At 29.6% G+C, this 16,496-nt stretch overlaps 3 protein-coding genes and 2 long non-coding RNA genes across 9 annotated transcripts; 2 read left to right on the forward strand and 3 right to left on the reverse strand.

The window, feature by feature from the left end:
- Positions 1-420: 420 nt before the first annotated feature.
- Positions 421-1,418, reverse strand: LOC127068383 (U3 small nucleolar ribonucleoprotein protein IMP3). The gene is made up of 4 exons (XM_051004484.1): positions 1,185-1,418; positions 775-1,089; positions 612-684; positions 421-531 (listed from the first exon to the last, which is right to left on the reverse strand). Exons 1-4 carry the CDS (start codon positions 1,319-1,321, stop codon positions 508-510), a joined length of 549 nt encoding a protein of 182 aa, XP_050860441.1. The 5' UTR covers positions 1,322-1,418; the 3' UTR covers positions 421-507.
- Positions 1,419-1,627: 209 nt separating this feature from the next.
- On the forward strand, positions 1,628-2,158 carry LOC127068389 (uncharacterized). Its single transcript, XR_007782909.1, has 2 exons — positions 1,628-1,761; positions 1,874-2,158. It is a non-coding gene; the product is annotated as an uncharacterized LOC127068389 (long non-coding RNA).
- A 137-nt stretch (positions 2,159-2,295) lies between these two features.
- LOC127068368 (uncharacterized) lies at positions 2,296-11,088 on the reverse strand. Of its 4 annotated transcripts, none has more exons than XM_051004453.1 (15): positions 10,290-11,088; positions 10,048-10,201; positions 8,878-9,557; positions 8,636-8,812; positions 8,207-8,571; positions 7,860-8,129; positions 7,424-7,780; positions 7,073-7,319; positions 6,790-7,001; positions 6,577-6,715; positions 6,234-6,487; positions 6,001-6,166; positions 5,626-5,798; positions 5,475-5,526; positions 2,296-4,667 (listed from the first exon to the last, which is right to left on the reverse strand). In XM_051004453.1, exons 1-14 carry the CDS (start codon positions 10,779-10,781, stop codon positions 5,508-5,510), a joined length of 3,705 nt encoding a protein of 1,234 aa, XP_050860410.1. In that variant the 5' UTR covers positions 10,782-11,088; the 3' UTR covers positions 2,296-4,667; positions 5,475-5,507. The 4 variants fall into 4 exon arrangements, with proteins under 4 accessions (XP_050860410.1, XP_050860408.1, XP_050860409.1 ...); XM_051004451.1 differs by lacking the exon at positions 5,475-5,526 and having other exon boundaries at positions 2,296-4,423; positions 4,514-4,667; positions 10,290-11,087; XM_051004452.1 differs by lacking the exon at positions 5,475-5,526 and having other exon boundaries at positions 7,424-7,765.
- Positions 11,089-11,233: 145 nt separating this feature from the next.
- On the forward strand, positions 11,234-16,376 carry LOC127068380 (transmembrane protein 267). Of its 2 annotated transcripts, XM_051004482.1 has the most exons (4): positions 11,234-11,960; positions 12,038-12,269; positions 12,636-13,580; positions 16,231-16,376. In XM_051004482.1, the coding sequence occupies exons 1-3, from the start codon at positions 11,670-11,672 to the stop codon at positions 12,695-12,697; spliced, it is 585 nt and encodes a 194-aa protein (XP_050860439.1). In that variant the 5' UTR covers positions 11,234-11,669; the 3' UTR covers positions 12,698-13,580; positions 16,231-16,376. The 2 variants fall into 2 exon arrangements, with proteins under 2 accessions (XP_050860439.1, XP_050860438.1); XM_051004481.1 differs by having other exon boundaries at positions 12,038-13,580.
- On the reverse strand, positions 13,630-15,024 carry LOC127068390 (uncharacterized). Its single transcript, XR_007782910.1, has 2 exons — positions 14,699-15,024; positions 13,630-14,055 (listed from the first exon to the last, which is right to left on the reverse strand). It is a non-coding gene; the product is annotated as an uncharacterized LOC127068390 (long non-coding RNA).
- Positions 16,377-16,496: the final 120 nt, after the last annotated feature.

The following is a 16,496-nucleotide window of genomic DNA, read 5'->3' on the forward strand; positions in this document are numbered from 1 at the left end:
CCAAAGAACCTGATTATATTGGTCAGCTCAATACATTAAAAAGTATTATATTGAATCGACGTAAGAAAGTACTGAAAATAGCTAAAAATTTATTGACACTTAGGTGAGATGTTTTTACATGTTATATATTTACTTTTATAAAAATTTGTAATATATAATTAATATATAATTATGTAGCTCCTACGTTGATGATACTTGCAAGACTATATTAGAAACAGAAGTTCAAAATCCAGATATAGGAAATACAGATACAAATACAAATTTAAATAAAAAGGTAGATAAAAGTACTAGTCCATGTTCATCTTCTGAAATTAGTTTTGCTATAACAAATCTTATGCAAACTAAAGCAAATAGTCATGATATGTATACTTATAATCCATATCGTTTTAAAAATAATTCACATAAGAAAATATAACTATATTATTATTGAGGTATATATAAAAGATTTATTTCATCTGAATAGGAAACATAACTTGAAGAATAAAAACATTTATCTTACATGCTTAATTACACCATATCAAAGTCATCTCTCTGTAAAATAAATAATATAAACTTTAAAAAAATAACATATTAAATAAAAAGTGTACATTAACGCTTTATAAAATACTTACGGCATCATTATACTCTAATACATGCTTTTTAATAGCAGAAGTATCAACCCATGTTACAAAATCTTCAAGATTTCTAGAATAGTAATATAGTTATCTTTTTATTAACAATCTTTTATTTATATAATATTAATATCTTACATTAATATGTCAATTTGTTTATTACCTTGTTACTAAAAATGCTGGATCTTTTACTATTTCTGTCCCTACTCTGACATGTCCTTGTTCGATTAATTGTGTTGCCATTTTTAAATTTTCACTCATTTTATTACGAACCATAACAATTGGTAATCGTCTTTTGCAAAAAGAACTTGCAGATACTCTTTGCGTAAGAGATAAGTCCCATTTGGTAGATATTAAACCAATCATATATAATTTTTCCAATAATAATGCACTTTGTTCTATGCGAAATGGATTGTCGGCATCAAGCTCTTTAATTTTCTCTCCTAATTCTCGAATTTGACGTGATAATTTGTTATATCTATGAAATGAAAATATTCAATTTACAAATCACATACTGAACATATATTTCAGATTAAATGTTTTAAATATTATGTACAATACTAATTTGTATACTTTGTATAATCACTTCTTTTTTGAATTCTAAAGCGTCTCAAAACTTTGACTTCATGTAAATTATTATCTGCTTCCCAAGAAATAAAATCAACTTTCTTTAATAATTTTTGCTCGTGATATTTTAATTTTCGCACCATATCTTGTAATATCTTAATAAAACCGTGTCAATAGAACTTTCAGACTCAAATAATGAGGTTAAAAACGCATGTGCAATCAAGGTTACCAACTTGTCAAGAATTTATTCATTTCTTCTTGGAATATGTAGGGTATTGTTTGGTGCAGTTTTGAAGTAATACTTCGATAAATATCTTAATATTCGAATAATCTTTTTTTATTTTATAATTTGAATAATCTTAATAAAATCTTAAATTTCTTCATTAAAAGGTTATATAAGGTAAATAGTATAAATATAAATAAAATTCATTAATTTAATATTTTGTTGTATATATATAATACACATCATATATATAATTTAATCATATATAAAACATTACATATGTATATATATCCTTGCATGATATATCTTAATATTATATCGAGATCAATAAACAAATAAACATCATTAATCTAGTATTAGGTATGTATATATGTTTACTTGTTATAAATAAAAAAAAAATAGAAAATACGTTATTTTTTAATGCTATTAATAAGGCAATTTTTAAGATTTATAATAAATATCTTCTTTTCAGATCTCATGTGTTGATAGGTTAAGAATTATACCCAGGATTTCATATCACTCTATATATTCATTAGGTTATGATATTTGCAACATACATTATTATTTAATATATTATTATACTCCTACACATTACAGAAATCAAATACGAGAATAGGAACCAACCTATATGTTTTATAAAATTATTTTAACAATAAAATTGAACGTATATTAGGCACTGTATATATAAAAATATATTGTTCGTCATTGTGTGCAAATGAATAAGGATAATCAAATATATAATGTAGAATTAATTGCATTTATGTTAATATTATGTAAATGGAGGGTTTATTGGTGGTATAATATCATTTTTAATTTATTATATATAGAAATTAAAATTTAATTCATAACTTATATTTTAACACAGTTGACTTAACATAATTCATTAAATGTTAGTATAAATTAATATAAGTTGATATAAATTATATTAAATATGATTTATCAAATATTCCAATTGTAGCATACTTTGGTTCTTGTAAATCAAAAAGCACGAGTAAATATATATTTCAGCGATCGTTAAAGAGACATTATAGGACATGATTAATAAAACCATTGTCCTTTTTTAAGTTTTGTAGGAATTAACAAAATATTTGTTTCATAGTTACACAATGATCTTCTCATTGGAAGCCCATTCACATTTGCAGGGAAGAACATGTCAACATTGATATGGAATTAAAAAATAAAAACCTATATATATATATATGTATATACTATCATATAAGAGCTTATATACTATAATAATTTGTTCCTAGTACAATTGTCTATATATAACGTACTATATAAAGTATACAGAGAGTATAATTCATATCACAAGTAAAAAATAAGCTAATTTTTTTCATAATATATCAGTACCAACTTTAGAAGATTAAATTCTATATAGTATGAATAGCTAATCAATATTTAATAATAATTTCATGTTTAATTTTTCGACTATATTTATATAGCCGCGTTTGATGACCGTTGCAATTAATTGTTTACTTAGCACCTTTTTTTTTAATTTAATGCAAGATATAAAAATTATCTTTCCTCAAGTTGTTATTAATGATATTTAATTGTAGTAACTTACTAGAATTTTTAATTTTATCTATTAGAAAATGAATATATTTTTTGTATTGAATTATATATTTAGTTCTTAGTAGATATTGTTTATAATGTTATGTATTTTACCAACAAAGAGAAGAAAAAATAAAAAAAAGAAAGAAGAAATATTGGGAAAAGATGCAATTACAATTACTTGTCTTTAGAGGTTATTGTTATAAGGAAGATTTATATTTTTCTTCTTATTTTTATCATTGCAATATATTCCCAATAATATGTGTATGATAGATAATAAATGGAAAAATGTTTTTTGATTTTTATAAAATTGTGCAATAAAAGTTTAACTTAAATTTTTTAATTTTTGATTAATTTACAATCTTCAAAGCTAAGTATACGATAATTCTTTTATATTTGCTTTTGGAGTATGACAAAATGTATCTGTTACGGGATGCAAAATTATTATTAAATTTGTAATAGAGCAACACAGGCACAACAAACGTGTAATAGAATTTTCTGAACAACAATAAAAAAATTTTTTTGGAAGATGTAGTGATATTTGAATGATATTAAATATGTAATGAATAGCTTATATTTAATGCTATAATTTTGTATCTTTAGATCATAACGTTCAACAAACTATATAAACATGTTTAATTTTTAGGATCAATTTAATGGGTTTACTATTATTTACACAGCTTAGATGAAAAGAAGCATGTAAATTAATTAGATCAATAGTAAACTACAATACTTATTGTATTACTGTAAAGTATATAATAATCACATTCATTTTATTAAATAAAAAAATAATTCATTTTATCAAAACAAAATTTTTTTTTAATTTATTTTAGTTATAGTTTAAGCGACATATGTACGTGCACTCGTAATTATATAGCAAAGCAAATTATTAGTTGACTATAAAATTTTCAATTTCTTTTTTATGGTATATAATTTCACATGAAATACACCGTTCTACAATTGTTATATCGATAAATGAATAAATTAAAAAAATTTGCATCTGTAATACAATAACATAGAGAGCATTTTGTCATGAAAGATAAGATTTCTTAGAAATTTCTTTTCAATGTATCAAGCATAGAAAGGTATATATATATTCATTATGCTATAACATTATTACATAAGTACTGAAGGCTATAAACTATTTAATTAATATAAAATATATTCGATCATAGATAAATTAATTAAATAAATTAGTTTTATAATTATTTTTGAGAGAGATTATAGTGATAAGCACCAAAGTTTCAATTACTACATATGTATTGCATAATATTTGTTTAGTCTTTTCTAATGTAAAAGAAAACAAAATTAATGTGGTCACAATGTTTACATCAATAAAAAGTTTAAATAATGGAATCAAACTAGATATCTCTCTATATCATATATTGCAGGTTATACAAATTTTTAATATATAAAATGTTTAGCTACAGCTTTTTTTTTCCTTTTTTTTCTTTTTTCCCCGTTTCTGAAACTGATTACGAGTGCATAAAACATTTTGCAAAGTAACTTCTGTTAGTTTAATTATGTACATCAAGGTCTATAAAAATTGATTTTATCTTACTTTCGACATAGTTGCACATTTTAATCCTAGAGACAGATGCTATCTGATTTAGTAAAGAGGAGCTTCATCTGCAGATATAGCTAATTCTTCATCACTCCAGTCTCCACTGCCTAGACCCACTGAACCATGGAAACTTTGTGATCTAGCTACATGGCTAAAAAATAATACATAATAAGTAAATTTATAATTCCATAAATAAAACAAGAATTGAAGCTTTAAATATTCATACTGCTTAAAACATAAAATTTTTTTTCAATGCCACTGGCAAATGCAAAACAAAGTTTAATACAGAACTGAAAAAAGAAAGAAAATAATTAAAAACCAATAAAAATATTAATCCAAATAAATTACTAAACACAAGTATTCATTTTTTTAAATTTAGTTTCTCAAAGAATCAATTTTTTATCATAAAAGCGAAATATTATAATTTACATATAAATGTCATTGCTTTTTAGATTGCTTTACAGATATTTCACTGGAAAAAAAAAAAAAAAAAAAAGATGTGTATATATATATATATATACACACACACACACACACCATAAAAGCTCTAACATGACTGAAATTTTGGCAAAGTGAAACGAAATTACAGCATTGTGCATCTGACTGAGTTTCTTATTGCAATTGATAGACACATAATATTGATGAAGTAAAAGCACTTAATGGATATTATAAGTGTGTTATGAAAAAAACTAGTGCTTATTAAATTGACCAGGAATCGATAGTGAACAAATAAAATTCTGTTAACAGATTCGTCCCAGATAATTTGTACAATGAACACTTCTTGATTCCTGGATGCCAACGAATGTAAACAACGAGCAGAATCAGGAAGCAGAGTTATTACTTATTGATTTTTTCGAGAGATTTGTCGTATATAAAAATAGTCATCAATCTCAGACAATCATAATATCTCTTGAAAAAATCTAGAAGCTCATAAAATTCAAACAAGTTTTTATCGTACCACTTGCTTGCATCGACGATCTCTATCTTTACATTATCGATCGCTATCAGTCCTACCAACATAGTGAAATGATTACTTATATGATTAATAAGACAATGAAATGAACGGTTTTATATTTTCTTTTATGTAAAAAAAATATTTCAAACTGTACCTTGGTGAGAGATTTGAATTAGTACATTTCTTTGATAAACTAGCTTTCTTTCGTCCTTCTAATGCTGCTTTCATGGGATCATAACTCTTACGACGTTTCCAATTTTGCATTTCTACTTCTCTTGCATTTGGTATAACAGGTTTCTTTGTTTCCTTTGGCTTACCTTTAAGGCCCTAAAATATATTTATTATTATTATTTTACACACGCACGCACGCACACGCACGCACGCACGCACGCACGCACACACACACACACACACACACACACACACACACACACACACACAGACAGAGAGAGAGAGAGAGAGAGAGAGAGAGAGAGAGAGAGAGAGAGAGAGAGAGAGAGATTCATAAATGTTTGGTATTAAAACTTACAGCACTTGAGATTCTATTAGCTCGCATGCTGAAACGTCCTGAATCAGTTCTATTTATACTAGTGTTATGTTCTAACTTCGCACGTGTTTCCTGTGCAACTTTGGGTTTATTCATACTTGAATTCATTGATTTTGTTGGTTGTGGTTCTAGTCTTGCCCTACGTAAACTACATACAATGTTAATACACATCAATAGAATTTATCTGATGTACGAAAATTATATTATATATTTACCTAAATGCTCTATTATATTTAGTATTAGAAATTGGGGGTTGTGTAACATGTTGTTCATCACTTGTTTCTGTGTCACTAGGTTGATGGGTTACTTTTGACGTGTTTTGATGTAAACTTTGACTGGTATCATCATCGCTTTCATTGTCAGAATCTGCTAATGATGGATGATATCCTGTCATACGTGCTGACATTGCTGAGACAACATTTTGAGTTGTTTGTAAATATGATGAGGTTTCTAGATCGCTATCGCTTTCCTATATGAATTCAAAGAAACGATGTATCTTGAATTACAAGAATCAGAAAATATATTTTTTTCAAAATGTTTGAAAATATATTTCCATACCAATTGTAGGCTACACGGAGGAGGTGCTTGATTTTCATCTTGAGAGTAATTTAATTCATTATCAGACCACTCATTTGCTAATGAAAGAGTACCACCGGTTCCATGAAAACTAGCTGAGCGTAACACAGAATTATCATGACTGAAAAAATTTTATTTTAATATTTATTGCTATAAATTTAGTTGAAAGCATTGATTCTTGCAATAAATACATACTTTCCGGAGCTATCTTCAGTACTGTGATGTTTTTTCGAACCATCAACAAGTTTTTTTCTTCCTTCTGCAGCTGCTTTCATCGGATCATAACTTTTTCTTCTTTTCCAATTTTGAAACTCTACCTCTTTTGATGTAAGCGTTGAATTACTTCTACCAGAGTTTTTAGTTTCTTTGTTAGATTTCTGTGCACTTCTTTGTCCAGTAGAAGCATGCTACAGATAATAATGGTATTTTATATTTTAGTGTTTATTTTTTGATTCTATTTCTTAACTTTTAAACTTACGTAAGAACTTTTTGGTGCTCTTATGCATACTCTGCAAGCATCATTCCTGGAAATAGATGGTGTTCTGGATTTTGAGGGTTCTGATGCTTTTAATGCATCTTTATTGAAAGCACTAACACTACTTGTTCTTCCACGTTGATAACTTTGCTGTTTATTTATTGATGTTGTAGCCTTAACATCAGTCTGAGCTTTTCGACGTCTTTCTTCTGGCGTCGTATTTGGTGTTGTATCAGATTCACAATTTAATCTATAAATATTATGATCATGTTTTATCAAAATGTAGATAATGATTTTTTGTTCGATAATATATATTTTCATATATTTATAAGAAATGTATTATTTTGTCAATACCTTGCTCTTCTTATGCTAAATGCTCTATTGAATTTAATCCCAGAAGAAATAGGATGTATAGGAGATTTTGATTGTTGTTCTCCAGTTTCACTGCTACTATCGGAAGCAACAAGGAATTTATTCCTAGTAGAAATTCTATCCACATCACTACTATTAAAGCTACTATGTCGAGATAGTATGGCCTGAGATTTTATATTTCCAATACTAGCATTACTTGATGATCTTTGTATATTTAACTGCCGTTGCAATTCAAGACAATTTCGTGGTATCCCAGAACTTACAGAAATTTCTTTATTATGAATAGAACTTCCTTCATGATAATTGGTAGCGCTATTTGATTTTCTTAACATATACGGACTAAAAATGTATAGCATGGTTTGTAATATGTATAGAAATTAAATCTTAATGTACAAATAAATGTAATAATGATGAATACCTATTTTCAACGCAAGTAAAATATCCTATATTTTTTGCTTGTGGCATAGATTTTGTCAAATGTTTAGCTCTTTCTAACATAGGCGAATTAATAATTTTCATTGATGATGTTTTACGAGATGCAATAGGACTGTTTGTTAATTTTGGTGTAGACGGCCTTAGGCGATTTAAAACAGGACTATTGGTATGTTTGGCATCATCCTTGGTAGAATATTTCATACTATTTTTTCTGGACGTGTTTGATTCTGTAGTATCGGAAGTGTAATCTTTTCTGTAATAACATATAAATATTTTTTAGTGAGAGAATTAGTATATTAGCACATGTAAATAATTTATTATTTGAATTACCTGTCCAAGGAACTACTTCTCCTTCCCAAATAAAGAGATGCTAAAGTTCGGGACGGACTCTTTAATAACTCTGTACCACCATCTTCAGTCTTTGATTTATCTGAGTTATAATATTTACGAACACTTCTTCGATTATCATTGGTATTAATTCTTCTGAATAAAGATTCAGACAGACTACTACGCCTTGCTAGAGAATTATGTACTGGTGTTCGTTGCGAGCTATGTGGTGGTGTATTATAACTATTGCTTGTGTCCTCATCAGATTCACCACCAGAATCAATTAAGCTATGTTGGTTCGATATTAAATCTATTCTTTCCTTTATCCGTAGATATGATTCTGTGTCCATACTGTTATCGCTTGGTTCCTGTATAAATTTTAAATATTTATATTTGAATTAATTTTCTATTCACATTTTTGTAAATACATACATGTCGATAACGTGCCATTCTTGGACTTTTAGAATGGATTGGAGATGGTATCTTTGATGGACTTAAAGGAGGAGTACGACCAGTAGGACCGCCAATTGCTGGTGGTAAAGAATTATGTTCTGCAACTTGAGTAGCCCACTCTGATATCCATGTATTATTATCCCGTGAAATACTCATCTATAAAAAAAGTTCTTATTAAAATATGCTACAATACTTTTATTTAAGCTTGTTTAACTATATACCTTAAAACTATGAACATAAGATTCATTATTTTCTTCTTCCGTTAAAACGCCGACACTGAAAACTTTATCGATATCCATCCTTGCTTTTTCTTCATCTGTATAATCTTTATGAATGGTGTATGTTCCAGCCTCACTTACTGCTCCATCAGAACCGACATCAATGTTACTCACATTAAATACATCTAAATTTGTATCTTCTTCTATGTTGCTAATATTTAAATCCATGGTACAACTAACACTGCTAGACAAATTGATATCTTTTGGAATTGGATTTTCAAAATTATAATCGTTTAAAGTATAATTAATATTTGACGTTTTCTGGGAATAGCTATTCATAGATGCTTCAAAATAATTTTCATCATCGTATGTATTGTCGCTGGCAATATATTCTATATTCTTTGTATATGATTTTTCATTTGAGTCATCATCATAATTACATGCTTCAACATGACTTAAATCATTGATAGTTGCGGATTTTTGAGATGTCCAATATGTTTTCATGTTAGACTTTGACGCATAATCAAGTTCCAATGAAAGATTTTGCCGCGATAATTTCGCATCTCCTGTATGTTCATCACAAGACCTTGTCATTAATTCTTGTTTATTTGGTGCATCACGTAATTTGAAATCAATATCTGATTTCTTTGAGAGAGAATGCGTTCTATGAATGCATTTTGTACCTTTAAAATAACAAAAATATATAAATATTAATTATATTATATTAACTTACAAAAATTTATATCTTTAGTATGCATAAATATGATCTTGAATCCGTTAATATATTTATAGGCATGCATTACTCAAGGCATATTGAATGTACTTGTGAAGAATACTAAAAAGCCAGGTAAAGATGATTTCATCATGACTCATGCTTTACAAATATGGGCTTCAAATACATAGTATACCAATCGAAATTTATAAAAGTATTCTTATATTTGTATGTAAGAGAAATATATATATATATATATATATTCACAGAAATGCAATCAATAAAAATAGATCTTTTAGAATTATGATGTAAATGTGAGCTAAGATGTAAATGTGATAATTTATTTCTGTTTATTCAGATTTTATCTACAAAAAGATTTGATGGTATCTGAAGGAAGCCAATGATGTAATTTATCAGATTTAAATCAAGTGATATAATTTTAATCAAAGAAAAAAAATTACTTAGTTGTTTTAACTTTTCTGTCAATGAATCGGTTTTGCGTTTTGTATCATCTTCGCTGCTGAAATAACCTTCAGAATGGGTACTAGGAATCTTTTGCTTTTGTACCAAGTTAGGAGACATTAACGCACTTCCTTTTTTCCCACTTACTTCTACCTAAAAATTAATTACAATAAAACTCAATATATAATCATTGTCGTTTATTTATAATCATCAGAATATAACAATATGCCAAGTTATTCACCTTAGATGTAGAAAGATTTCGTCTATGTCTTGCATTGTATCTCTCAAATAGATTCTGATATTTGACTTTGTCAACTTCTTTGTTGTTACCAAAGTCAATTGTAAATACTAATGGAGGTTGAGGCGTTTGAATATTACTAGCATCTTCTATCTTCTTTTCCGTCGAATCAGTCTTACATTCCTCATCGTAATCTTTATTATCTAAGGAGGAAAAATTTCCTGAATGTTCCTTGTCAATATTTCTCTTATCTGAATTATCATTCAATGTGAGATTCTCTTTTTCTGTTTGTTCACTTAACGTGGAATTTGTATAGGACTGACGAGTTTCCACGTCAGGTAATTTTTCTTCTACATTTTCAGTTGATATAAAATACGATGATGATTCTCTATCGATATTCTCGATATTACTCTCTTTATTTTCTTCAGTAACTTTTTCGGAATCATCTGTTAAACGTTGAACATCGTCCCGTTTGGCTGTGTTCTCCACTTCCATTTTCACAGCCGTGAAACATGCCAATTATAAACATCCGTAAATAGAAAGATAGCCTTCCTTGCAATGATATATTTTATTATACCATTACAATCGGCTTGGAAAAACACCGCTCCTATAATTATATCTCACCACTTGACGGAACCATCTCGATAGAACGTCATACACGAGAGTGCTGTATACAATATATGATACAGTACTGCAATCATAAAATTTCTCTGACACATCGGCACGACTCTTAGCATTTGGTGGATATCTTCTGCTGGCTTTTACGCACTGGACACGCTCGACCAACGGCTGAAATAAGAATTACTAGAAATCGTTTTGTATTCGAATACATATGTCGCTTCCTCTGCAGTCAGGATACAACTACGCGCATGCGCATTATTGTTCTATTGCCAACTCTTCGTCGCCATAACATCAAATTTAAAATGACTGTCGTGTGATACACGTATATTAGAAATAACGTTTTAAAACGAGGATGTTTAGGATGGATAAAAGTTCACGATAAAACGAACATACCATCTAATTTTAATAGATCAAGATAAAAAAGATATGTTTGACATTTATTAGAATAACTTTGTCTTCTATTTCCCGCAAAAATAACTGGAAACATACTGCGATTAAAGTTCCTGTAATCAAACGAAATGAAGATCCTCTGTCAATAAGTTTTTTAATATTTTTCCTACGAAGATTTCTTTTTTTTTCTATTACCATGATTGTCAGTTTATTATATCAAAAAATTATAGAAAAATTAAAAACTATTTCTCAACTAATTTGTTGATGTAATGTTTGTATAATAAGTGATTTTTTATGTTATAAGCTTTACTATGTCATTTTTGACAGGTTATAATAGTTTGAACATTTGTGAATAATTCTATTGTATTTAATATGATAGTATATAAAAAATGGAACTTGATTTTGAAAATAGGACTTACAAGTTTAATAGGTATAAGTTCGTTTATGGGTGACACGTCTTTAAAATATGTTCATACTGCAGTGGCACGTGCAATTTTAGATAATTTAACTCATGCTATTGTGGGTGGTTTAACATGGACGTTGATCTTAATTTTATCAAAGAAGTCTTTTGTACAAAACTTGCATGATATATTTTTCTCATTTGCCTTATCTTCTTTCATCGACCTAGATCATTTTCTAGCTGCGCGTAGTTGGAAATTAAACGTAAGAATTTTTATTGATTTATCTTATTTGTAATAACAAAAACATATTGATATTATAACTCCTGTCATTTCTTTTAGGATGCCACAAATTTAAACAAACGACCATTCTTGCATTGTACCACCATTCCTATTTTGTTATGGCTCATTATGATTTTGAGTTCGATAACTTTCAACTGTCCATCATTGAATCAATACTCGTGGATCGTGTCTGCAAGTTTCCTAAGTCATCACATTCGCGATGCCACAAGAAGAGGTTTATGGTTTTGTCCGTTTGGTTCTACGCAGCCTATACCATATAACTTATATATAGGTATAAGTATGGCATTACCTTATATCTTGCATTGGTTTATGCAGTTTCGTATATTATTACCAAAAGTTAGTGAAAACCTAACGAACATTGATATTATATAAGAATAGTATAAATTTGAAATATTATGGTGCAGATGATATAATAATTATTTTATAAACCAATTTGACTAGTGTACGTCGAATGAATTCATAAAGATATATATATATAATTCCAATGGTATGAAATAAAAATCAAAAATATTTTATAATACGATTAAAATATCAGCCAAATATAACTCTGTCAAAATTGCCGACAGCATAGATCCTACTTCATAAATGCAATATTTATAATCTAACGAATCGATCTAATCGCAAATAAACGATGTAGGAAAGGTATGGATGACCTCATTGGAACACAACAGTAAACTTACAATGTTTACATACTACTGAAATAAACTATGCCACAATACTTCAAGAGACATGTTTGATAACAAGGGAAACTTAAAAACATCATGAAGTGTGCAGTGAAAGTATCTAACTAGAGAAGAAGTAATCGCGTAGGAAGGCGGAACGCGGGTTTACTATAATAAGTAGTAACAAGTAGAAACATCAGAAGGTGTAAGAAGAAGGAAAGTGGACATATAGCTACACAGGTGCTTCGACGAAAGCAACACACGTACATATATATTGTTCATCGATGAAGTATTTATTATATATACACACACATATATATATATATATATACACGTGTGTGTACGTACACATGACTCCCGTATGTTGCGACAAAGGTACCTACGTAGATACACAGATCGGAGGAGGAGGGTCTTTATCAGCGTCGCTCGTTCGACGGGCGTCGCCGTTAGCGTACTTTATTACGTTATCGTGCGTGCTCCCGCTCAGTTCTCTGTGTTCTTCTTTGAAATTTGTTCGGTCGAAGACCCGGCTTCTTTTCTTTCTCATACTTGGTTTCACTCATTCAAAATATCGATCGAAAAAAAACGTATTCAACAAATATAATAATAAAAGTTCACGTACCGACGTTGTTCTATTTTAAAAGATTGATTTTTCATTTTCTTCTTTTTTTTTCTTTTTCTTTCACTCGTTCGAGAACAGAGAAAGAAAGTGCAAAAGGAATAAGGGAGAAATTCTTGTCTAAAAAAAAAAAAACCAAAAAATGTCTTGAGGATGGTACTCGATCATAGAAGATGCGAGGTCAACGATGATAACAGCTTGATACCGATATCTTGATTACGATCATCAATTTACACGCTAAGGATACGTCAGCGCATCAACGCACACTCGTATTCTTATCGATCGGTTCTCATTTGTAATGGTAAGTTGTGAGTGTCGATCGTTTTCTTTATAATCTATTTATTTTATTCTCTCTCTCTCTCTCTCTCTCTCACACACATACACACACATAACACACTCACTCACTCACTCTTTCTCTTTCTTTTGAAAAACACAGTGTCTCGTTATCAGAAAGAAAATCATGTGGAGAATTATTCAGGTTGCGAAAGATAAACTTGTTAATATTAGTTCGTTTATTTATTCGTTCGTTCGTTCATTCGTTCGTTAGTTAGTTAGTTATTTAATTAGTTAGTTTTGATATTCTGTCATTATTATTACGACGTTGTTCGAGATGTAATTAGACGTGCATTTTCATGCGAGACGGACCATTCGTGTCCATGCTTAGAATACCTTTCCTTCGCGGTATAATGTTTACGTCGTGAATTATTCGCTTTCCAAGAACTCCTTAACAGCAAACGTAGAATCTCAATGAATCATCTTGCCCTTTGTGAGAAAATCTGCGGAGAGAAAGAAAAAAAAAAAAAAAGAATTGTACAACTTTTTTTTTGTCAATTTTTGTTTAAAAAAAAAAAAGGAAAAGAAAAAAGGAATATTAAGAAAACAAAAAAGAAGAGTAGCCGCGTTCTCTTTGTTTACGAATCAGAAAATACGAGAGAGAGAGAAAGAGAAAGACTCCTTGAAATATATACCCGATAATAATGATCGAGAAAATATTCGTAATTCGAACGGCGGACTTCCGCTTTTTCGATTCGCCTGGTCTAACCGGATGTACTGCGCAATTTCCCGCGTTTTTTCTTTTTTCTTTCAAATTCGTCAAGGTATGAGAAAATCGTTTTCGGTTTGATGATTAAAGCGAGAGAAGAAAAAATAGAAAAAGAAGGAAAAAGAAAAGTCGAGGCCGACTGATTCAAATGGATTTTTAATGAGATGTTGATTTTTAATTACTAACGCTAACGCATCATTGTGAGAGAAGTCCGTTGTCGAGGTCGAATGGTGCAAGTCCTTTTTTTAATTAATTATTTATTTTTTTTCTCTATATATATATTTGTTCTTTAAATATATATATATATAGAATTTAAAGAACAAATAGTAAGATGCACGCACAAACAGTAAAATGTACACATACAAACGAGGACATACATTGTTCGGTGATGATTAACGTGCGTAGTTTATTTTTTTCTTTTTTTTTGTGAAAGAACGATGAAAGTTAATCCATACGCGACGCATTCAACGATCCGAAACGTTTCCTTTTCTCCTTCTCGAAATTACTAACGAAGATTTCATAACGTTATGCATGAAATGCTTTCATTCGTCGATGGCACGTAAGGAAGTAAGTACGTAGGCTGAAAGATACGCGAGGAATTTTCTTTTCCAAGAATGTCCCGGATCGACTAAACTCTCACCTATTCTATCGAATGATGTCACGATCTGATCTAATCCGATCCAATCCGATCATATATATCGGTATGTTTTCTTTCTTTTTCTTTTTTTCTTTTTATAGGACACCCTAGAAGATCTCTCTCTATACTTTTACATAGCCTGTGGCGTCGGATTGGGTCTGCATCTGCTGACGTTCTGCTTACTTTGCATTTTTTATTGCAAAATCAAACGTCTCGCTAAGGCGGAGTAAGTAATACATATTTATACTTATTTCCTTCGGAAAATTCTTTTTTCTGGTTGAAATATATTTTTTCTTTTTTTCTTTTTCGTTTTTTTTCTCTCTCTTTTCGAGACAAATTAACTAGGATAAGATCAGAAAGCGAGAGGGGGCTAGAGAAATGTTATGTTATATTTTGTTTTTCGTTTCTTTAATATTCTTCTCCCCGTTAAAACCGCTTGCACTTTTTGTTCGAGCAGTTTCATCGTGCAGTTTCGTATTCGCCTCTTATCAGAAACGGTGTGATATTTTATAATCCATTGTACCGACCTGTTCTCTCTCTCTTTTTTTTTTCTTTTTTTTTTTTTGAAACGCGAGACTGAGGTAAAAAACAAAAAAGAAAAACCGTCAGTATGATCAATCAATACGAGGAAATATAGATCTTTTTGATTCAAGTAATACCTCCGAACGATTTTTTGATAAAAGTGCAAGGGGTTAAAGTATTATCCATATCGTTGTCTGACTATAAAAACGTCGTATTAGTGGCATACCCGGAGTTTCATTTTGGCGGAATTATCTACATCTTTACTTGATCTACGACGCGTCCATTCAAGATGACGAGAAAGGTACGAAGGAAAAGAGAAAGAGAGAGATAGAAAGAGAGTATGTGTACGTATATAAAAATATTTGACGAAAAATATTTCAGATAGGCAATAATAAACGTATGAACGATTTAAAAAAAGAAAAAAAAAGAAAAGAACAAGGAAACAAAAAAAAAAAAGAAAAAAGAAATTTCAGAAATATTTTCGTTTTCGTCTTTCCTTTTTTTTTCCTCCTTTTCATTTTCGACTAATCGCTATGGAATTTAACGAATGTCATCGACGGTAATAATCGTTGATAGCGTATCTTTATTATAGCGCTTGCGACACGATTGTTCTTTCTCTCTTATCTAACCATTTAAGAAAATGATCGAGATTTCTTCGTATAACTATCGCAATCTGCGATCTCCATTTAGGATGAGATAATATTAAAAAATAATTATTATAAAAGTGATGATTTATCCACGATTGTTCAGGTCCAACCAGTTGGGCAGACAGACGAATATGATGGCGGATTTTTGTTACACGAATCCGACGATTGTGCCGGGTGAGGAGTTATCTCGTCGTGGATTCTCAATGTATTGCGGGAGCGACAGTTTCAACGAGGATTCTAATTCAAAGCACAAGGATATCAATTATGGAACGTATCATGAGGCTTTATCGAAGTTTTGACGTTAACCTATTAGTTTAAAAATTCTCGAGGATAGTACTTAACGCGCGCGAGAAAAACTCATTATTAATT

Source organism: Vespula vulgaris, chromosome 13, assembly GCF_905475345.1.
Source record: "Vespula vulgaris chromosome 13, iyVesVulg1.1, whole genome shotgun sequence".
NCBI lineage: Eukaryota > Metazoa > Arthropoda > Insecta > Hymenoptera > Vespidae > Vespula > Vespula vulgaris.